The 14,986-nt window shown below is 39.3% G+C and overlaps 2 protein-coding genes across 3 annotated transcripts; one reads left to right on the forward strand and one right to left on the reverse strand.

The window, feature by feature from the left end:
• Nucleotides 1-1,040: 1,040 nt before the first annotated feature.
• On the reverse strand, nt 1,041-7,839 carry mettl18 (methyltransferase 18, RPL3 N3-histidine). Its single transcript, XM_042502489.2, has 2 exons — nt 7,600-7,839; nt 1,041-5,633 (listed from the first exon to the last, which is right to left on the reverse strand). Exons 1-2 carry the CDS (start codon nt 7,702-7,704, stop codon nt 4,683-4,685), a joined length of 1,056 nt encoding a protein of 351 aa, XP_042358423.2. The 5' UTR covers nt 7,705-7,839; the 3' UTR covers nt 1,041-4,682.
• Nucleotides 7,840-8,073: 234 nt separating this feature from the next.
• zdhhc16a (zDHHC palmitoyltransferase 16a) lies at nt 8,074-14,344 on the forward strand. Of its 2 annotated transcripts, XM_042502053.2 has the most exons (11): nt 8,074-8,229; nt 9,876-10,133; nt 10,236-10,430; nt 10,523-10,611; nt 11,835-11,863; nt 11,952-12,085; nt 12,295-12,378; nt 12,475-12,560; nt 13,094-13,217; nt 13,689-13,759; nt 13,873-14,344. In XM_042502053.2, the coding sequence occupies exons 2-11, from the start codon at nt 9,900-9,902 to the stop codon at nt 13,973-13,975; spliced, it is 1,149 nt and encodes a 382-aa protein (XP_042357987.2). In that variant the 5' UTR covers nt 8,074-8,229; nt 9,876-9,899; the 3' UTR covers nt 13,976-14,344. The 2 variants fall into 2 exon arrangements, with proteins under 2 accessions (XP_042357987.2, XP_042357988.2); XM_042502054.2 differs by lacking the exon at nt 12,295-12,378.
• The last annotated feature ends 642 nt before the right edge of the window (nt 14,345-14,986 follow it).

A 14,986-nucleotide genomic window follows, 5' to 3' on the forward strand; every position in this document is an offset into this window, starting at 1 on the left:
AGCCTACTTGAGTAAATTTTCCATGAACTTGTGACCCTTATGGTGCATATTTAGTACAGTGCATGGTCTGAATATAAAACCTTAAATCAATTTAAAGATAATCTTAAAAAATATCAAGGCTATTGGCATGAGAATGCATGTCATAGCTTACTGCCTGTGGCCACATAGCAGAGGTCTCATCATATCTTAAATGAGTGGATAACAAGGATGGAGTGTCAGGTTATGAAATGAAAATGATTAATTTTAGGGATATAAAAATATACCTAAGCAGACACTTATGGGAAAAACAACTACATGATAAGGTTTTTCCCTGCTGATCATGACATTGTCACTACTTTAATAATACTGAATGTGAAAATAGAGCAATGTAAAACATAGTGGGTTATTTTCCCCTATCTCTCCACATTTTTCCTGCCACCATACAGTTCTACACAGCCAAAACTCGTGCCCCAAGGCCAACAACTTATGGGAAACTGGGATCGTGAAGAATAAAACCACTATATGGACCTTATCCTGTAAAGATGTTCAATCCATGTGGAAGATATGTGTGCAATACAGAGTTTTTCAGGAGGGTCCTTTGTACAGTGCGTGGCATATCCTGGAATAACTTTGAGATGCAAAAGATACCTCAAAAATAACTGCTTTAAACCAGTACTATGTACACCAAATCCACATAACAACATGTTCTTTTGTATTTTAAACATCAAAAGCTGAAGCTGGAAATTTTGTTTAACTCCCACGATGTTGTAATTGAATAGGATGTTTCCTGCTGTATCTAATCATATTGTTTATAGCTAATCCAGCTAACTGCCATCACCATGGCTGCAACTTTTTATAGAATTAAAGCTTAGATAAGAAATGATATAAAAGAGGTCTGTTTGTGTGGGTCGTATCAGGCGTGGTACAAGGTATAGGCCTTGTATTTCTGAAAATCATTGTCCTTGAATGCACTCACTCTTTGTACTGTATTACTTAAATGTGGCAATAGGTATTTTAAATATCAAACAAAATATTACAAGAGTCAATAAATGACAAAAAAATGACTTTGATTTACTTTATTAACAAACTCTAATTTACAAATGTGTGTATTGCATTCACATTATTATTGTATGCAATATGAAATTGATTCCTTATTTATTTGAGGAAAGGTGACAATATACACAAACATACAAACAAGAGTAAAACTTAGAAATACTAAGACACAATGGGATGAATGTCGACAACACAAAAATGTGTGCTTTCTGATGGTTCATGACTCCCACTCTCTGGTGCGACGCAGTAAGGCTGACAAACTAGTACCATGCCAAAAGAACTGAGCCCATAGATGACACCTGAAGACGCCACCATCTATGGAATTCAGTTCTCATAGTAGAGTACTTATCAAAAGTCGGTCCTCAGGAGCCTCTTGTTCCTTGAATGGCGTAATCATTTGACACAAGTCTACTCCATCATTATTGCTGTTTTACTGCCCACATCTCAGTGAATAAAAAACAAAATAAATCCAGCAACAATCAGTAAAACAGCACAAAACTTTTTAAACTGATAATATGGGTTTTAGATATGTGTTGTATGAGATATTGAGCAGCGCGTTGAGGTTTAGTCACCCATAGCCTCTCTATATATAGTGTATGCATATGTATGCAGATGTCATTGTCAGACAATAGCCAATGGGCTCCAACACTGAGTCACCCATGACCTTCCCTATTTCTCAAGAATTTCATGGTGATGATGAGACAATAACGTCAGCCCTACCTCTTTCATTAGAAGATTGAGCAAGGGGTCATCACAGTGGCAACTGAAGGTGATCTTAAACAGTGATCAGTCATAGTTACATAATACAGCAGAGCAATATTTCCTTTTAAACACTGACTTTTTCATAAATTGGCAACAGTTTGAAAGGTATTTTATGTGTGAGTGAAATGAAGGCAAAGTGGAAAACAAACCTCCAAACTGCCATAATGATTAAATGGATCCAGTGCTGTGGTTAGACAGAGCCTATGGAGTGTTTCAGGGTCGTCTGAGGAAATCCAACCATCTTCTTAGTATTCCTGGAAATGCTTCTCAACCGCTGAAATAAAAAGCCTGTCCACTGGGCTGATGCAAGCTCTGAATCAGATCATGGTGATAGTGCTCTGGTCGAGGCATGAAATGACTCATCATTTATGGCCGTACACTCCCAGGAAAAGAACTTTGGGACGATGTGATTGCTGACATACAGTTGGTCGATATATCTTTGAACCCTCCAGAGTAAGTTTGACATTAACGGACCTTTGTTGTTTTACAGGATCTCTAAAAAACGACTCATTCGAGGTCATATTGACAGTGACAGTCCAGTGAAATAATTCCTCAGTGTTATCTCAGTCACTGTGGTTTATTCAGTATGAGTGTACATTCTTTTAGGATGCATGCAATACAATACAATGAACTTTCTGAGGAAGGCCACACCTGAACACGTTCAGGAAACTCCTATCTTTCCGGCAGTTGGACTGGGAAACAACCGGTTATACGGCCTGTTACTGTTAGAGAATTCCCCTATGAGGCCAAGAACTCAGCCTGCACTAGTTTAAACAGCTCTCACACACATATCTGGTAAATTAACACAGCATGACAGCATTAACACCCTTCATCTGTCAGTGTTCAGAAAATGTGGAAGTTGGTATTTCTTTGTAAAAACTCTTATCTTACCAATTTAAATATTTCACAACTTAAAGCATGTTAAAGGTTTATCTAAAAAATGTTGATGTGTGCCAAATATTTGTCAAATTGCCTATAATTTGAGATACATTTCTATCTATATACTTACCCCAGTCATTCACTGACACATTTCTGTCCAGTTCTTGAATATATCAGATACATCTCCTCAGAAAGGCCTCCTGGCACTGTGCTCCTCTCCAGCAGCTCCATCTCAACAAAAAGATGTTTTCGCGTTGAATCAGCAGTACCTCTGTCCAAACTGGATGAACATACAGCAAGCCATCCCTGCCCAGTTCACCTGCACGTTCAGCTCACTCTCCCATGTCCTCCAAGTCCCAGGGAAGGATACAGCATACTGTCTGACATTCAGAGCAAAGAACCTTAAATACCACCACCTTTCACATCACCCATCAGTCTCCCTCCCTCCTCTCTATCTGTTTTTTTTTTTATACACTCCCTCCGTTCGGTAAGCCTGACAGTCACTTCCCAGTAAGAAGGAAACAGTGGGAGTGGTGAGCAGCACGCCCCCTCACAGTGAATCAACACATAATAGTTTCTGAGGAAAACCATCTGACTGGCCCTGCCCCCTGTTCCCATAAAGTAAGCAGGGGAAAGGCTGCGTCTACTCGAGGAACCAGGAATTCCCCCACAGGCCGTGAACAGCTGTCGAGATGAGAGACGATGACGAAGCGGACACACTGGAAGCTCACTGGCTGGGCATATGCAAACAGAAACTGTTTGGTTCTCTGTATGTGTGTGAGAGTGAAAAAGGGTTTAACACTACAGTATATTTACATATCAAGTGGAAATTCTATCCACACACTGTGGGTGTATAAATGCTCTGTCATGTTTGAGCTTGTGACAATTTCCTAGAAAATGTTTTATCTTTGTAAAATATTATTTATCAGAAGTGTGTGCCACTTGCGTCATGGGCATGTTTTTGATGAGACTGATTTGTGTGAATGTTTGTGTAGCTGGATTTTATTCTGGTGAGGTCTGATAGGGTTGTATTCAATGACACAGCCTACCTAAAATAACTCTGTTTGCTCTCAGGTCGTAGTCAAACATGAAAAGGATGTGATACTGATTGTGTTCTATCAGCTGAAGAAGACAGAGCTGGGTCAGCAGGGTAAAACCACAGTTATTACACATGCAAGCTGAGAGAAAAAGAGTTTCGTTGTTTATTGACCCTGTAAAATCCTCTGATTTCCTCATCCTCTTTACCTAGTCACATCAAATGCGAGAAACTATGCTGAATTTTGCGCAAACTTCCTCTGAAAAAAGCCCTGTCTGATTAATTGAATTAACTTCCTTGATCTGGATGAAAAAGGGGAATCCAACAGTGCTGGTAAAAATCACAGCAAAGTTCCCTTCCTGTTCTTGGACGTGTACTTGACACATATTTCTTGGATATATACATTCATTATGTGTCACGTCATTGTTTTGCAACAGAGAACACCCAGATTACGCAGTGACATTAACTGGAGGTAAAAACCCCACAGAATCAAGAGGAGCCATTACTTGAATAAGAGCTACAGAGACCCCATAGAGTCCCACCGTTGATGTGCAGTGACTCTAGAATCCACTTTCAAACTACATCCTTGGGCTGGTGGGATAAGTTGCAATTGACATTTTGCGCCGGACTTCAGAAACAAGCCTGGCTTTCATGCTGCTGTTTGAACACTGGGGAAATCACTTGCAAAGGTCACTGAGCCCATTTCCTTTTCTTTCCTCCCCATGCATCTAAAGACGTGTAACAGCCCATTTCAGCTGCTCTTCACTTACCGGCAGACATATTCAAATTTCTATATGGGAAGTGAGAGAAGGTATAGGTGACCAAAGAGCATAGAGGAGATGAGACAGCATATTTTATTATAGTTTGTCTTTGTTTCACCACAGTTGATCTCACATACAACTTTCAGATACAAAGGAAATGATATCTCATTTTAACATACAATGTTTCACCTCCTCAGGATGGATTTAATTATTTAAGTGGCCTTTTCCTTTTTAAAACGTAGGACTACTACGTGTCTCTGAAGTCCTTCTTCCCCGTCCCACAGGTGCTCCATAGAGAAAACACCCCTCTGCTCCACAAACGTCTCAAACAGGTGCAGTCCACCACCCACGCCAAAGTAGTGGGATTTGGTGGCGAGGTGGACCAGTCCGTCTGGTGCCAGCAGTTTGTGGAGGGTCTCATGTAGCGCTGGGTAGTATGAGGTGTTGTAGATCGTCTCTGAGGTGAATATTATGTCATATTTGGGTTGTGGTTCCTCATTTTGAAGCAAAGTAAGAAACGTGCTCCAGTCACCGGAGAAAAAACGACACTTGGCTACTAATGGGTGCTCTGAGAGGTCTCTGGCTCTTTTCTTAACTGGTGGGTCACCATCTTTAACCTCTTTCACTTTCTTTTTACAACCATCCTCCTCAAGTATCTTTCCCTTCCCTTCTTCATCCTCACTGTCTCCCTCATCATCCTCGTGGCAGTTTAGTATGACATTTGGCACTGTGAGCTGTTCAATAACTGTACTGTTATAATCTTGGAAGTGGACCTGCTTGGCTCCTCTCTTCAGAGCCAGTATCCCCAAAAGCCCCGCACCGCAGCCCAAATCCAAAACCGCCTTCCCCCCAAAGGTCTCCCCGTCTCTCTCAATTAGCTCCAGAAGGTCATAGGTGCACTCCCACACTTTCAGCCCTCCCTCGTACACGCCAGAGATGAGGTCAGACCTCTGCGCCACAGTGCGCGAGAGAATTTCCTCCCCGTCATCTCTCTCTGAGGCTGTCTTTTCAAAAACGGTCTCGTTGAGGAAGTGAAGAGGGGGAAGAGCTCCTATTGTAACAGTTTCAGTGACAGCATCCCTGAGGAAAAACTGTGAGTCACTTAGTTGAAGGTGCTCTTTGGCCTCTTTCACAGGCTCTGCTGGTTTCGTTTCATCCTCCACCTGAAAAAAACAAAGCAGTGTGAACAGTCGGGTCACAAATATATTCCCTCAGCTACGTTTGTTTGAATATATGACTAAAATATATAGACAACATGTGCTCCAGGGTACAGATATATAAATCAGTAATCTACTGAGGCTGTGTAGCTACAGGCTACTCACAGCACAGGAATGTCCAGATATAAATAATGACTGTGCTTTTGTCTTCATAGGAATTTCCAACCATTTGTGGAGGTTAAGTATGCTGTATTGTGGTTTGTTAGTCATTGAAAAGAAAACAAGTTCTTTTTATTATTTTTTTTAAAATAATAATGTCAAAGCTGTAACTTATCATACAGCAATATCTTACTGACTCACTTTCTTACTTTACTTTAATTCTTACTAACTAATATACTTAGTGGTGATTTTGAAACATGGCTTTTTGAGGGTTTGATAACAACAACACGTTTAGCTCTTTAAACCAACTCCAAATTTTAGTTAACATCGCTCATATGACATCTGTTTATGAAATTATTGTAAGAATAATTCTTGATGTGAAAACACAATGAACATGTAACTTGGACATAAAAACATTTATAATAGTACTGTGTTCAATTAAGTGTTAACTGGTTTACACACTACCGTATTTTATTTGATTCCAAATGTATTTATTAGTTATTCAACACTCCTATATCTATAAAATGTGCTCTATTAATACGACTGGTTAACTGGTTGATGAATTTAAGACATGAAACTGTTACAAATCAGCCATGTGATTCACTGTATGACTAAGAAAACTGCTGCTGTTACTGCAAACAGCGCAAATGTCATGTGTGGACTGGTTGGTTAAACTGTTCATAAGGTCACATCAACTGAGGACAGTTTAGAAAAAAGTGTTTTTAGTGTTTTTGCAGTTTCTGCAGTTTTTTTTATCATTATTATTTTTAATGCCTCTATATTGTGGCATCAGACATTACACTAACCACTCAGTCTAAATTCTACTATCAGTATGAAATGGTATGATTTTCGCCCTGACCTGGTATGCCTCCTCCCTGTGACATCATTGCTCATGGGAAAGGAGCTTGTCAGCCTACGCTCTCTAGTGGATGCACACACTACTTTCATTTCAGTTTTCATAGTTAATTGTAATGGAATCACACTGTAGAAATTGCTTATTTAAATAATCTGCATGTATAGTAGTATTGTGATAATATGTGTGTGCATTATTGGGTGGGTATGGCCCTGACGTTTTCTGGTCCATTCAAAAGCATGTTTCCCTGTATCTATTATAACAGAAGACAGGTCAATGTATTTACAGCTCAAGATCAATAATAATCAATCCTTTAATTTAGTCCAAACTCTGCTCCGTAAAAAGAAATATTTAAAAGGATCAACTATTTTTGATCATTACTCATAAATACCATACCAATGAATATGAAAACTAATGTTGTGTTTTTACCCATCCACAAGATCATGAATGAGTTTCTTTTTTAAGGTCTTGACCAGATGTGTTTTGATCATCTCATATCCATATATATATATATATATATATATTTCTTATATTTCCAAATGAAATCTCAAGTAATAATCTTTTATACGTCAAAAGTAACCCTTCCATCACTGTGTATTGTTTTACTGCTAAGCTGGCTTTGCTTTGATAGAGTCCTACTCTTGATCTTATCTTCTGCATTGCTATACGTGAGAATGAAATGTTGATGCTGTACAGTAACAACATTATATACAAAAGTGTCTAACAAAAATGCCTGAGGGACCTGTTCTTCCCCTCACTAAACTCATAAAAACTATACACGCCCCTGCAGTTCATGCTTATATTTTATCTTTCCATTAATAACGTCCATCTCTCTGCCATCAGGTTGATTTGCACAAGTCTCTAGTTGGAAGAAACTACAATTCGACCTCGCTTTGACAGTTTTGGGCACTTTGACTAACTTAATGTGGAGCACATTGGTAGTGAGCTAACGTTACTCACAGATTTAGCAGCATTGTCTTTCTTTCCATTTTGCAATTTAATTCCATCCCCATCGTCCAGGTTTGTTGTTTGTGCTGGAAGGTCGAAGTTAAAACAAAATGACATGATGACTGACAACACCGAAACAGCTCGCTTGAGGTTGAAAAGGTGGTCGCTTACAGCAGGCTCCACATGGCGAGCTAACTGCTAAAAATCATGCAAGTGCAGCTAGGTAGCACTGTTTCCTTTACGAACTACAAGTCCCAGAATGCTAATGATCGGAGTAGCCGATTGGCAAATTTTCCATTTACGAAGTAAAGCAACCGTTGCAAGTCAAGTGTAATTCTAATCTATTTTTAAGAATATATCATGTGAAAATTAGGCAAATAAATGTAAATTGCTGAAGCAATCATCCACTTCTAAAACGTCGTAATTAATTCCCGACTCAGATTACCATGATGCCTTTCGTCGGGAGTATGGCGCATGCGCACTAACTCCGGATCAGGATTCAGATCTGTTAACTGTCACAGACACAGAAGGTCCCTGATCCTGCTCCTCTTCGCTATCATGTGGCACTAATCCCGTTTTGCCTTCTTTTTAACATGTCGACGAGAGGGGTGGTTTCGACAGGTTTCCTGCCTTCATAGAACAGTGAGTATGACCTAAATATATCTGAAATGTTTGTAAATAACAGACCGCGGCGCACAGCGTCGGGTATTTGAATAGGAAAACACGGTAATGACATCCAAACAAAAGGGATTTAAGAGCAGGGTTTTGAGGGACTGTTGGCAGCAGTGTGCATTAGGGACACATTAACACTTAAGGCTTTCATGAAACGATAGCTTGACTTACAGTCTTGTAATGGTCTTTGAATAATAGCCTAACATTGCCTGATGGTGTGAAGCTGAATGCTACTGCTACTGACAGAAGTCAACTCCAGTCCAGACCACTGCAACCCTCTCACCTGCGAAAACCTCCACCCTGTCTCCACCCTGCCAGGAATGCAGCAAAGCAACTTTTAGCACATTTAACCGCCAGTCCTTTTCCATACACGTTTGATTGGTTTCTTGAATATTTTATTCACATGCAAGCTCTACCTTGCTAGCAACTTGGTTATTTTGTAGCTTTAACTTACCTGACGGACTTAAAGTGTCAGTTGGCACAGATTGATGTGGTGAGTTATAAAAACAACTCATCTGTCAAAAAGATCTTTTCCAGAGTTTTTGGTAAACTTTTATTAAGTGTTGACAGATTATCGGCCTGGCAGATTATCGTGGCCGATATATGGCATTTTGCCGATTAGCTGTATTGGTGTTTCTCAGTTAAAAAGTGTAAAGAAAATGTCAGCATTGGAGGAACTTGTACTTCGTAGAACCACAGGGTGCTATTTTTATTTATTATTTAAATTTTCACTGAACTTTATGAAAAAAAGTTGGTGGGGACTTGCTTTATTTGACGTTGAAAGTTTTGGTTTGGATTAAACATTTGGTAAAGGCATTTAAAGAATTTAAGTTTGGAGTTTGTTATATTCCAAATTCTAAATATTGACAGAAAGATTTTCATTTTCACTGTAAATGCATATTGGTTTCAAATAGCGGTTATCGGTCTGATTAACTGCTAATCATTGGTATCAGTACAGGCCCTGAAAAAAAACAATATTGGTTGATCCCTAGTTTTGATATGATGCCCTGGATTAGAGCTGAAATTATTAGCCGATTCACAGAAAATTAATTGGCTACTACTTTGATAATTGATTAATAATTTTAGTAATTTCTCAATCTAAAATGCCAAACATTGTCTGATTACAGCTTCTCATTTGTAAAGAGAGGCTGCACTTCTTTTTTTGCATACTTCTTGTTTAAATATTATCTAGTTTTCTTATAATTTCTTTATGCTTGTAGCCTGTTACAGTAACTGTAATGTGACCAAATGCTCTCCTGGGGATCAATAACATACGTCTGATTCTGAGTTATGTGTCTTAAGTGATAGTAAGTTTAATATATTTGAGTTTTGGATAGTATGTCAACAAAACAAGCAGCTACCTTGAGCTTTAGGAAATTGCAATGGTGTTATTTCTCTATTTTCTACATTTTATAAACCAAACAATGAATTGACTAATTAAGAAAATCTTTTGCAAATTATGGATAATGAAAATAATTAATTGCAGCCTTACACTGGATTGTCAAAAATATTTTTTATGTCTTTTTTGTTGTTGCTGGATGTAATATACATGCAATTAGTGTCTATTTAAAAAAAACAGCTACATTTAATTCATTTCATGTTTATTTTCTTTGAAGGTGTGTGCATATCACAGATGCAGGATGCGGTGGTGTCCCAGCTCAGCGCTCCACCTGCTGCGATTTGTGCGGTTACGGTCATGTACCAGGAGAGCAAAGATCACACCGCCATTGTGGATTAGGGAAATATGGGCTTATATGAAACTGCTGGTGAACTCATTATATTTTAACTTTCTCACAGACTCAGATGTGGTTTTTGACTCTGTCTTTGAACCGCTGTTTTTTACTGTGGATTATGTCACCCGCTGGTTTGGCTCGGTAAGTGTGTGTGTTTTTCTATGTGCTTTAATTACATAGAGATAGTTTTCAAGTTTTTCACTGAAGGCAGTTCTCTGTGTGTCCCCTGTCGTTGTCTCGCAGGTGTTTGTTAGTCTGGTGGTGATACTGACGAGCTCCATCTTGGTGATAGCCTATCTGGTCCTGCTTCCTCTGGTCCTCAACACATACTCCCCACCATGGATCGCTTGGCACATCTGTTATGGACACTGGAACCTCGTCATGATTGTTTTCCATTACTACAAGGCCACCAAGACTTCCCCCGGGTATCCCCCTACAGTAAGATATCAATCACACTTTTATGCAGAACTGAGCATAGATTCATTCATTGGGATTTTAGTAATGCAATAAAAATGTCCTCCTTCAATTAGGAAAAAAATGACAGTCCATTTGTGTCAGTCTGCAAGAAATGCATCATCCCTAAACCAGCAAGAACACACCACTGTGGTATCTGTAACAGGTGAGTCAATGTCGTATTTCCTCTGTTCTGGTATTTCCCAAATCGATGAGTCTGGCTAATTTGGACCATCTGTTTTGTTGACCACTAAAGCTGAGTTATTGTGGAAAAAGCCCCTAATGCTTTTGATTAAAAGTTCTAAAATTAGCAAAGGGGCTGCCCTTGGTTTAATACATTCTGATACGACCTAGCCTTGGGTCACCACACCAAATTGAAATGTTAAATCAGTTAGTATCAGCCAGAGCAAATAAAACACAAGCTTGCCGATTTGTCTGGTTCCCAGGCTGTAGTCGGCCAAGTCACTAGTTGATTAATTGAAAAATGTGTGAAGTATTTTTCTGCACTTTTGCTACAAAGATAAAGTATAGTCTTGTGTAAAGATAGAACCATGTTCGTGAAAATATGATTTTATTGTTAGATATATGGCACATTTTGTCCTAATATCTATTTGCTCAATCTCCATAAAAAGACATACATTTCTGGGTTATTAAAAAATCTGGAAAAGGTAAAAGAACAGTAGAATTTGAAAAAACACCCTCCTCCTGCAGCTCTCCCCTCTCTGTCTGTAGCTCCTCTCTCCAGGCGACCATGTGCACATGCACATGCTTCATACAGTAACCCATTGTTTCCAGTACTTTGATTTAATTTATTGTGCAGTTTCACACAGCTCATTCATTCAGCTCCTCATTGTCCTGCTCTCTTTCTTTCTGTTCTACCAAATATTAGGCAAAAATTAGCCAGCTAGTCACCCCACCATCCCTTCGCCTCACTCAGCTAATTACATGGACCTTTGGTCTGTGGCTTTGGTGACTCAAATTGAGCCAGAAACCCTCCACAGCCATTTTACGTCCATCTTGGAAACGATTTGAAAATATTGACGCATTTTTTATTTTGGTTATTGTCAGATAAGAAGACTTCCTTTTTTTTTGGATTGCCAGGTAGTTGTTGCTAATGTTGGAATAGCAACTCTCTGTCTGTAAGACTTTTTGCCATCATCAGGCGAAGTTAAACTGCCTACCCCAGCTTTAAGTGACTGAAAATATCTTGGTTGACCAAGATCCTGTGGACTGATTTGTGGAATTTAATTGACTCACAGGAGAGAGGTTAGCAGGATCACTGTGGTGGCTGGCATATGGGTACCATAGCATCATGTTAAGAAAGTGAAAAAAAACTTGCAGAAGTTTCTATATAATTATCAGACTGCATGCTTTCTTTTTCTTTTGCAGGTGCATCCTGAAAATGGACCATCATTGTCGTATCCTTTATCCTGACATTGTTTCAAAAAAGTTTATTTTGATGTGACTCTGAAGAGATGGTCGTTTTCCTTAATGTCAGCATCTCAGCCTGGCTAAACAACTGCGTGGGCCATTTAAACCACCGTTACTTCTTCTCCTTCTGCGTCTCCCTGGCCTTGGGCTGCATCTACTGTAGCATCAGTGGCAGAAACCTGTTCCTAGAAGCATACAGTGCTATTGAGGTGAGTTTCTCAGACTCAAACCGCACTGTTGGACTGCTGTTGCCTGTGTGCCTGCTTGGTGTTTTGTCCTTGTCAGGGTTTTTGGGTTTTGCCTGTTACTTTTCCTCCATGTCTGGTATCTTTCACTGCGGGGCTTAACTGTTCCTCACTGACTCTGCCTTGTTTCTGTCTTTAATACTCGGGTTTGTGTACGTGGGCTGTTCCATTAGCGCTTTAAGCATTTGGATGCAGAAAAGCAAGGGGTGCCGGTAACAGGGATGGGAATTCTCATTGGGCTTCTCCCCCCTGGCCAGGTACAATTTTAAATGTACACACACAATAACTTTTTTTGGCGTAAGTGTTTTTATCATCTGTTGGTTATGTAACATGCTCCTTTTATTTTTGTCAAGACCAACTATCAAACACCTGCACCTCCGTACACCTTCAAGGATAAGATGATTCATAAGAGCATCATCTACATGTGGGTGCTTACCAGGTAATATATGCATTTCATGTTGCATCTTGCCACACATGGGACCCTGCTACCTACTGTTACACAGGCCCATATCTGTGAGCAGATTTTATGTATGAATTGTGTTTACAGTATACCAAAACATTTAAATATACATACTGAATCTACTTAAATTCTTGAGCGTGTTGTTGATGGACACTATTGTTCCACTACGCAATGCACTAAGGAAATGGAAGAGCAGCTCACAGCTGTGAAAAATGGTTGTGAAACAGCTCCAGGTTGGTATCAGACAAAAAATGTACAAAATATTTGGAAAACTATTTCAGTTCTTCTTTGTCAAATAAGATTGACAGAGACATTCCAAGTTTACGATTTGATCGACACGTTTTTCATCTCTCCCTGTTAGTGCAATACGATGAAGTACACTGATTTTTTTCATGCCAACTCCAAACACTAAAGTTTACACTCTGTTAACAGTATGTAGTATAGAATTGTGACGTGGCGGTTGTCTTATTATCTGAGCAGTGGATCAGATAAAATGTGTTTTATTCTTTTAGCACTGTGGGAGTGGCTCTGGGAGCTTTGACCATGTGGCATGCAGTTCTCATATCCAGAGGAGAGACCAGCATTGAAAGACACATTAACAGCAAAGAAACAAAGCGAATGGCAAGACGAGGACGGGTGAGTATGTTTAATATTTCAAATGTTAAGGGTATACTATGCAGAATTTTGCTAAATAAAAAAAGTATAGACTCATACAAATGTGATCTCTCTCAACCATCACTTAGGACCCACTAGAGGTGTGTGGGAGTATATTTTCTTGCAGCGACTCTGCCCTCTGCCTGTATTATCTTATTTACCTCTTACTTTGCTGATATAAAACCACAAATAAAAGGAAATAAAACATGAATTATGAAGGTGAAATAGATCAAAAATAAACAAAAGAGATAAAAGACAAAATAAAAAGAGCACTTGCAAGCAGTGTAAGGAGGAGGGGTGAGTTTGAATGTCATGTTAATAAACAGCGACAATTCCTACATAATATACATCTAAAATAATTTAGGTCATGATAAGTTAAGGGAGATTCTGTGTGTGACATTTAATAGGTTTTTAATTGCCCCTTCTCTTTTTTTCCTTTAACTGCTCCACCAGGTTTACAGAAACCCTTTTGACTATGGCAGGCTGAATAACTGGAAACTCTTCCTTGGCGTGGAGAAGAGAAGGTGTGTCTGTCTGATGTTTGTAATGATTTTCTGTTCAGGAACCCACAAATCATTTATGATCAGTGCTGCCTTGTACTTATCCTAACCTGTTCTTCTTTATCTCTTGCATCTAGTCACTGGGTGACACGCGTTCTCCTCCCTTCCGCACACGCCCCGCTTGGTGATGGGCTGACATGGGAGGCATTCCCACTTAAAAAGGACCTAATACCTGTATGACAGACTCTACTCAGGCATAGTTGTAGCCTAATTCCAGCAGTCTTTGCTGTGTCCAGCCCCCTCTGGTCATTTGATCTGGTTGGCTTTAAGGATCCTTGCATGGTGGCTCCATGCAGCTGAAGAAATGGGGTCATGTCAACTTCCAATACCTCAGAAACTTGCAGTGGCAAGTGGATGGTCTACATTTTTCACCAGTGAGAAGACAATGTGTCATTGATGGTTTGCTCTCCACTGGATTTTTCTTTTATCTTACAAACGGGTTTTACTCGACCGTGAGCATTGCGGACACTGCTGCACCGCAATACTGTACTATTTATCTGTATTTTGTACCTGTTAAGTTAATAAATCTTTATAAATTGATTTTAAAAATTGGGCACAGTGAATTCACTCTTACAACAAATACACTGTTTTTTTTATTTGTTTTTTCATCAAACTTATTTCAAAAAGTATATAAATTCACTTTGGCAATTTTAATGTAGGCATTTATGCCTAAATAACTGTCAGTTATGGTCTTCAGGTTTTTGCTCCAGTATCACTTTACAATACTGAGCAAAAAAAAACTCCAGCTCCAGTGTTATGTCACAGTATTGGTTACACAGGCAAAAACCCAGAATCATGCTGCTCGTAGGGGGGGATTAATCGAGATACAGATTTGATCTGCAGATTCATATGAATATGTTACATCAGAAACAGGCAGCACCACAGTCAGGGAGATACACACAGATGAAAGCAAACGTGCAAGAGGAGATATAAGAAATTTGAGCAAAAATCCTGCTAGCATAAAACTATTCACAGGATATAATCTTTTGCATTTAATGTATTTGATAAGCAGACAATTAGAAAATGAGCAGTGATCTTGTCAGTTGAAAGGTGAATGCAAGAGAAAGAGGATGGATGATAACAGATTTCAGCCTGTTTCCACCACTCTTTCACCCTGCCGTTGCTCATCACATCCCCCACTCTGTCTGAAACAGACAGACAGACACACACACACACACACACACACACACA

This window comes from Plectropomus leopardus, chromosome 13 (genome assembly GCF_026936395.1).
Source record: "Plectropomus leopardus strain MGB_pleo_1.0 chromosome 13, ASM2693639v1, whole genome shotgun sequence".
In the NCBI taxonomy this organism is placed as follows: domain Eukaryota; kingdom Metazoa; phylum Chordata; class Actinopteri; order Perciformes; family Serranidae; genus Plectropomus; species Plectropomus leopardus.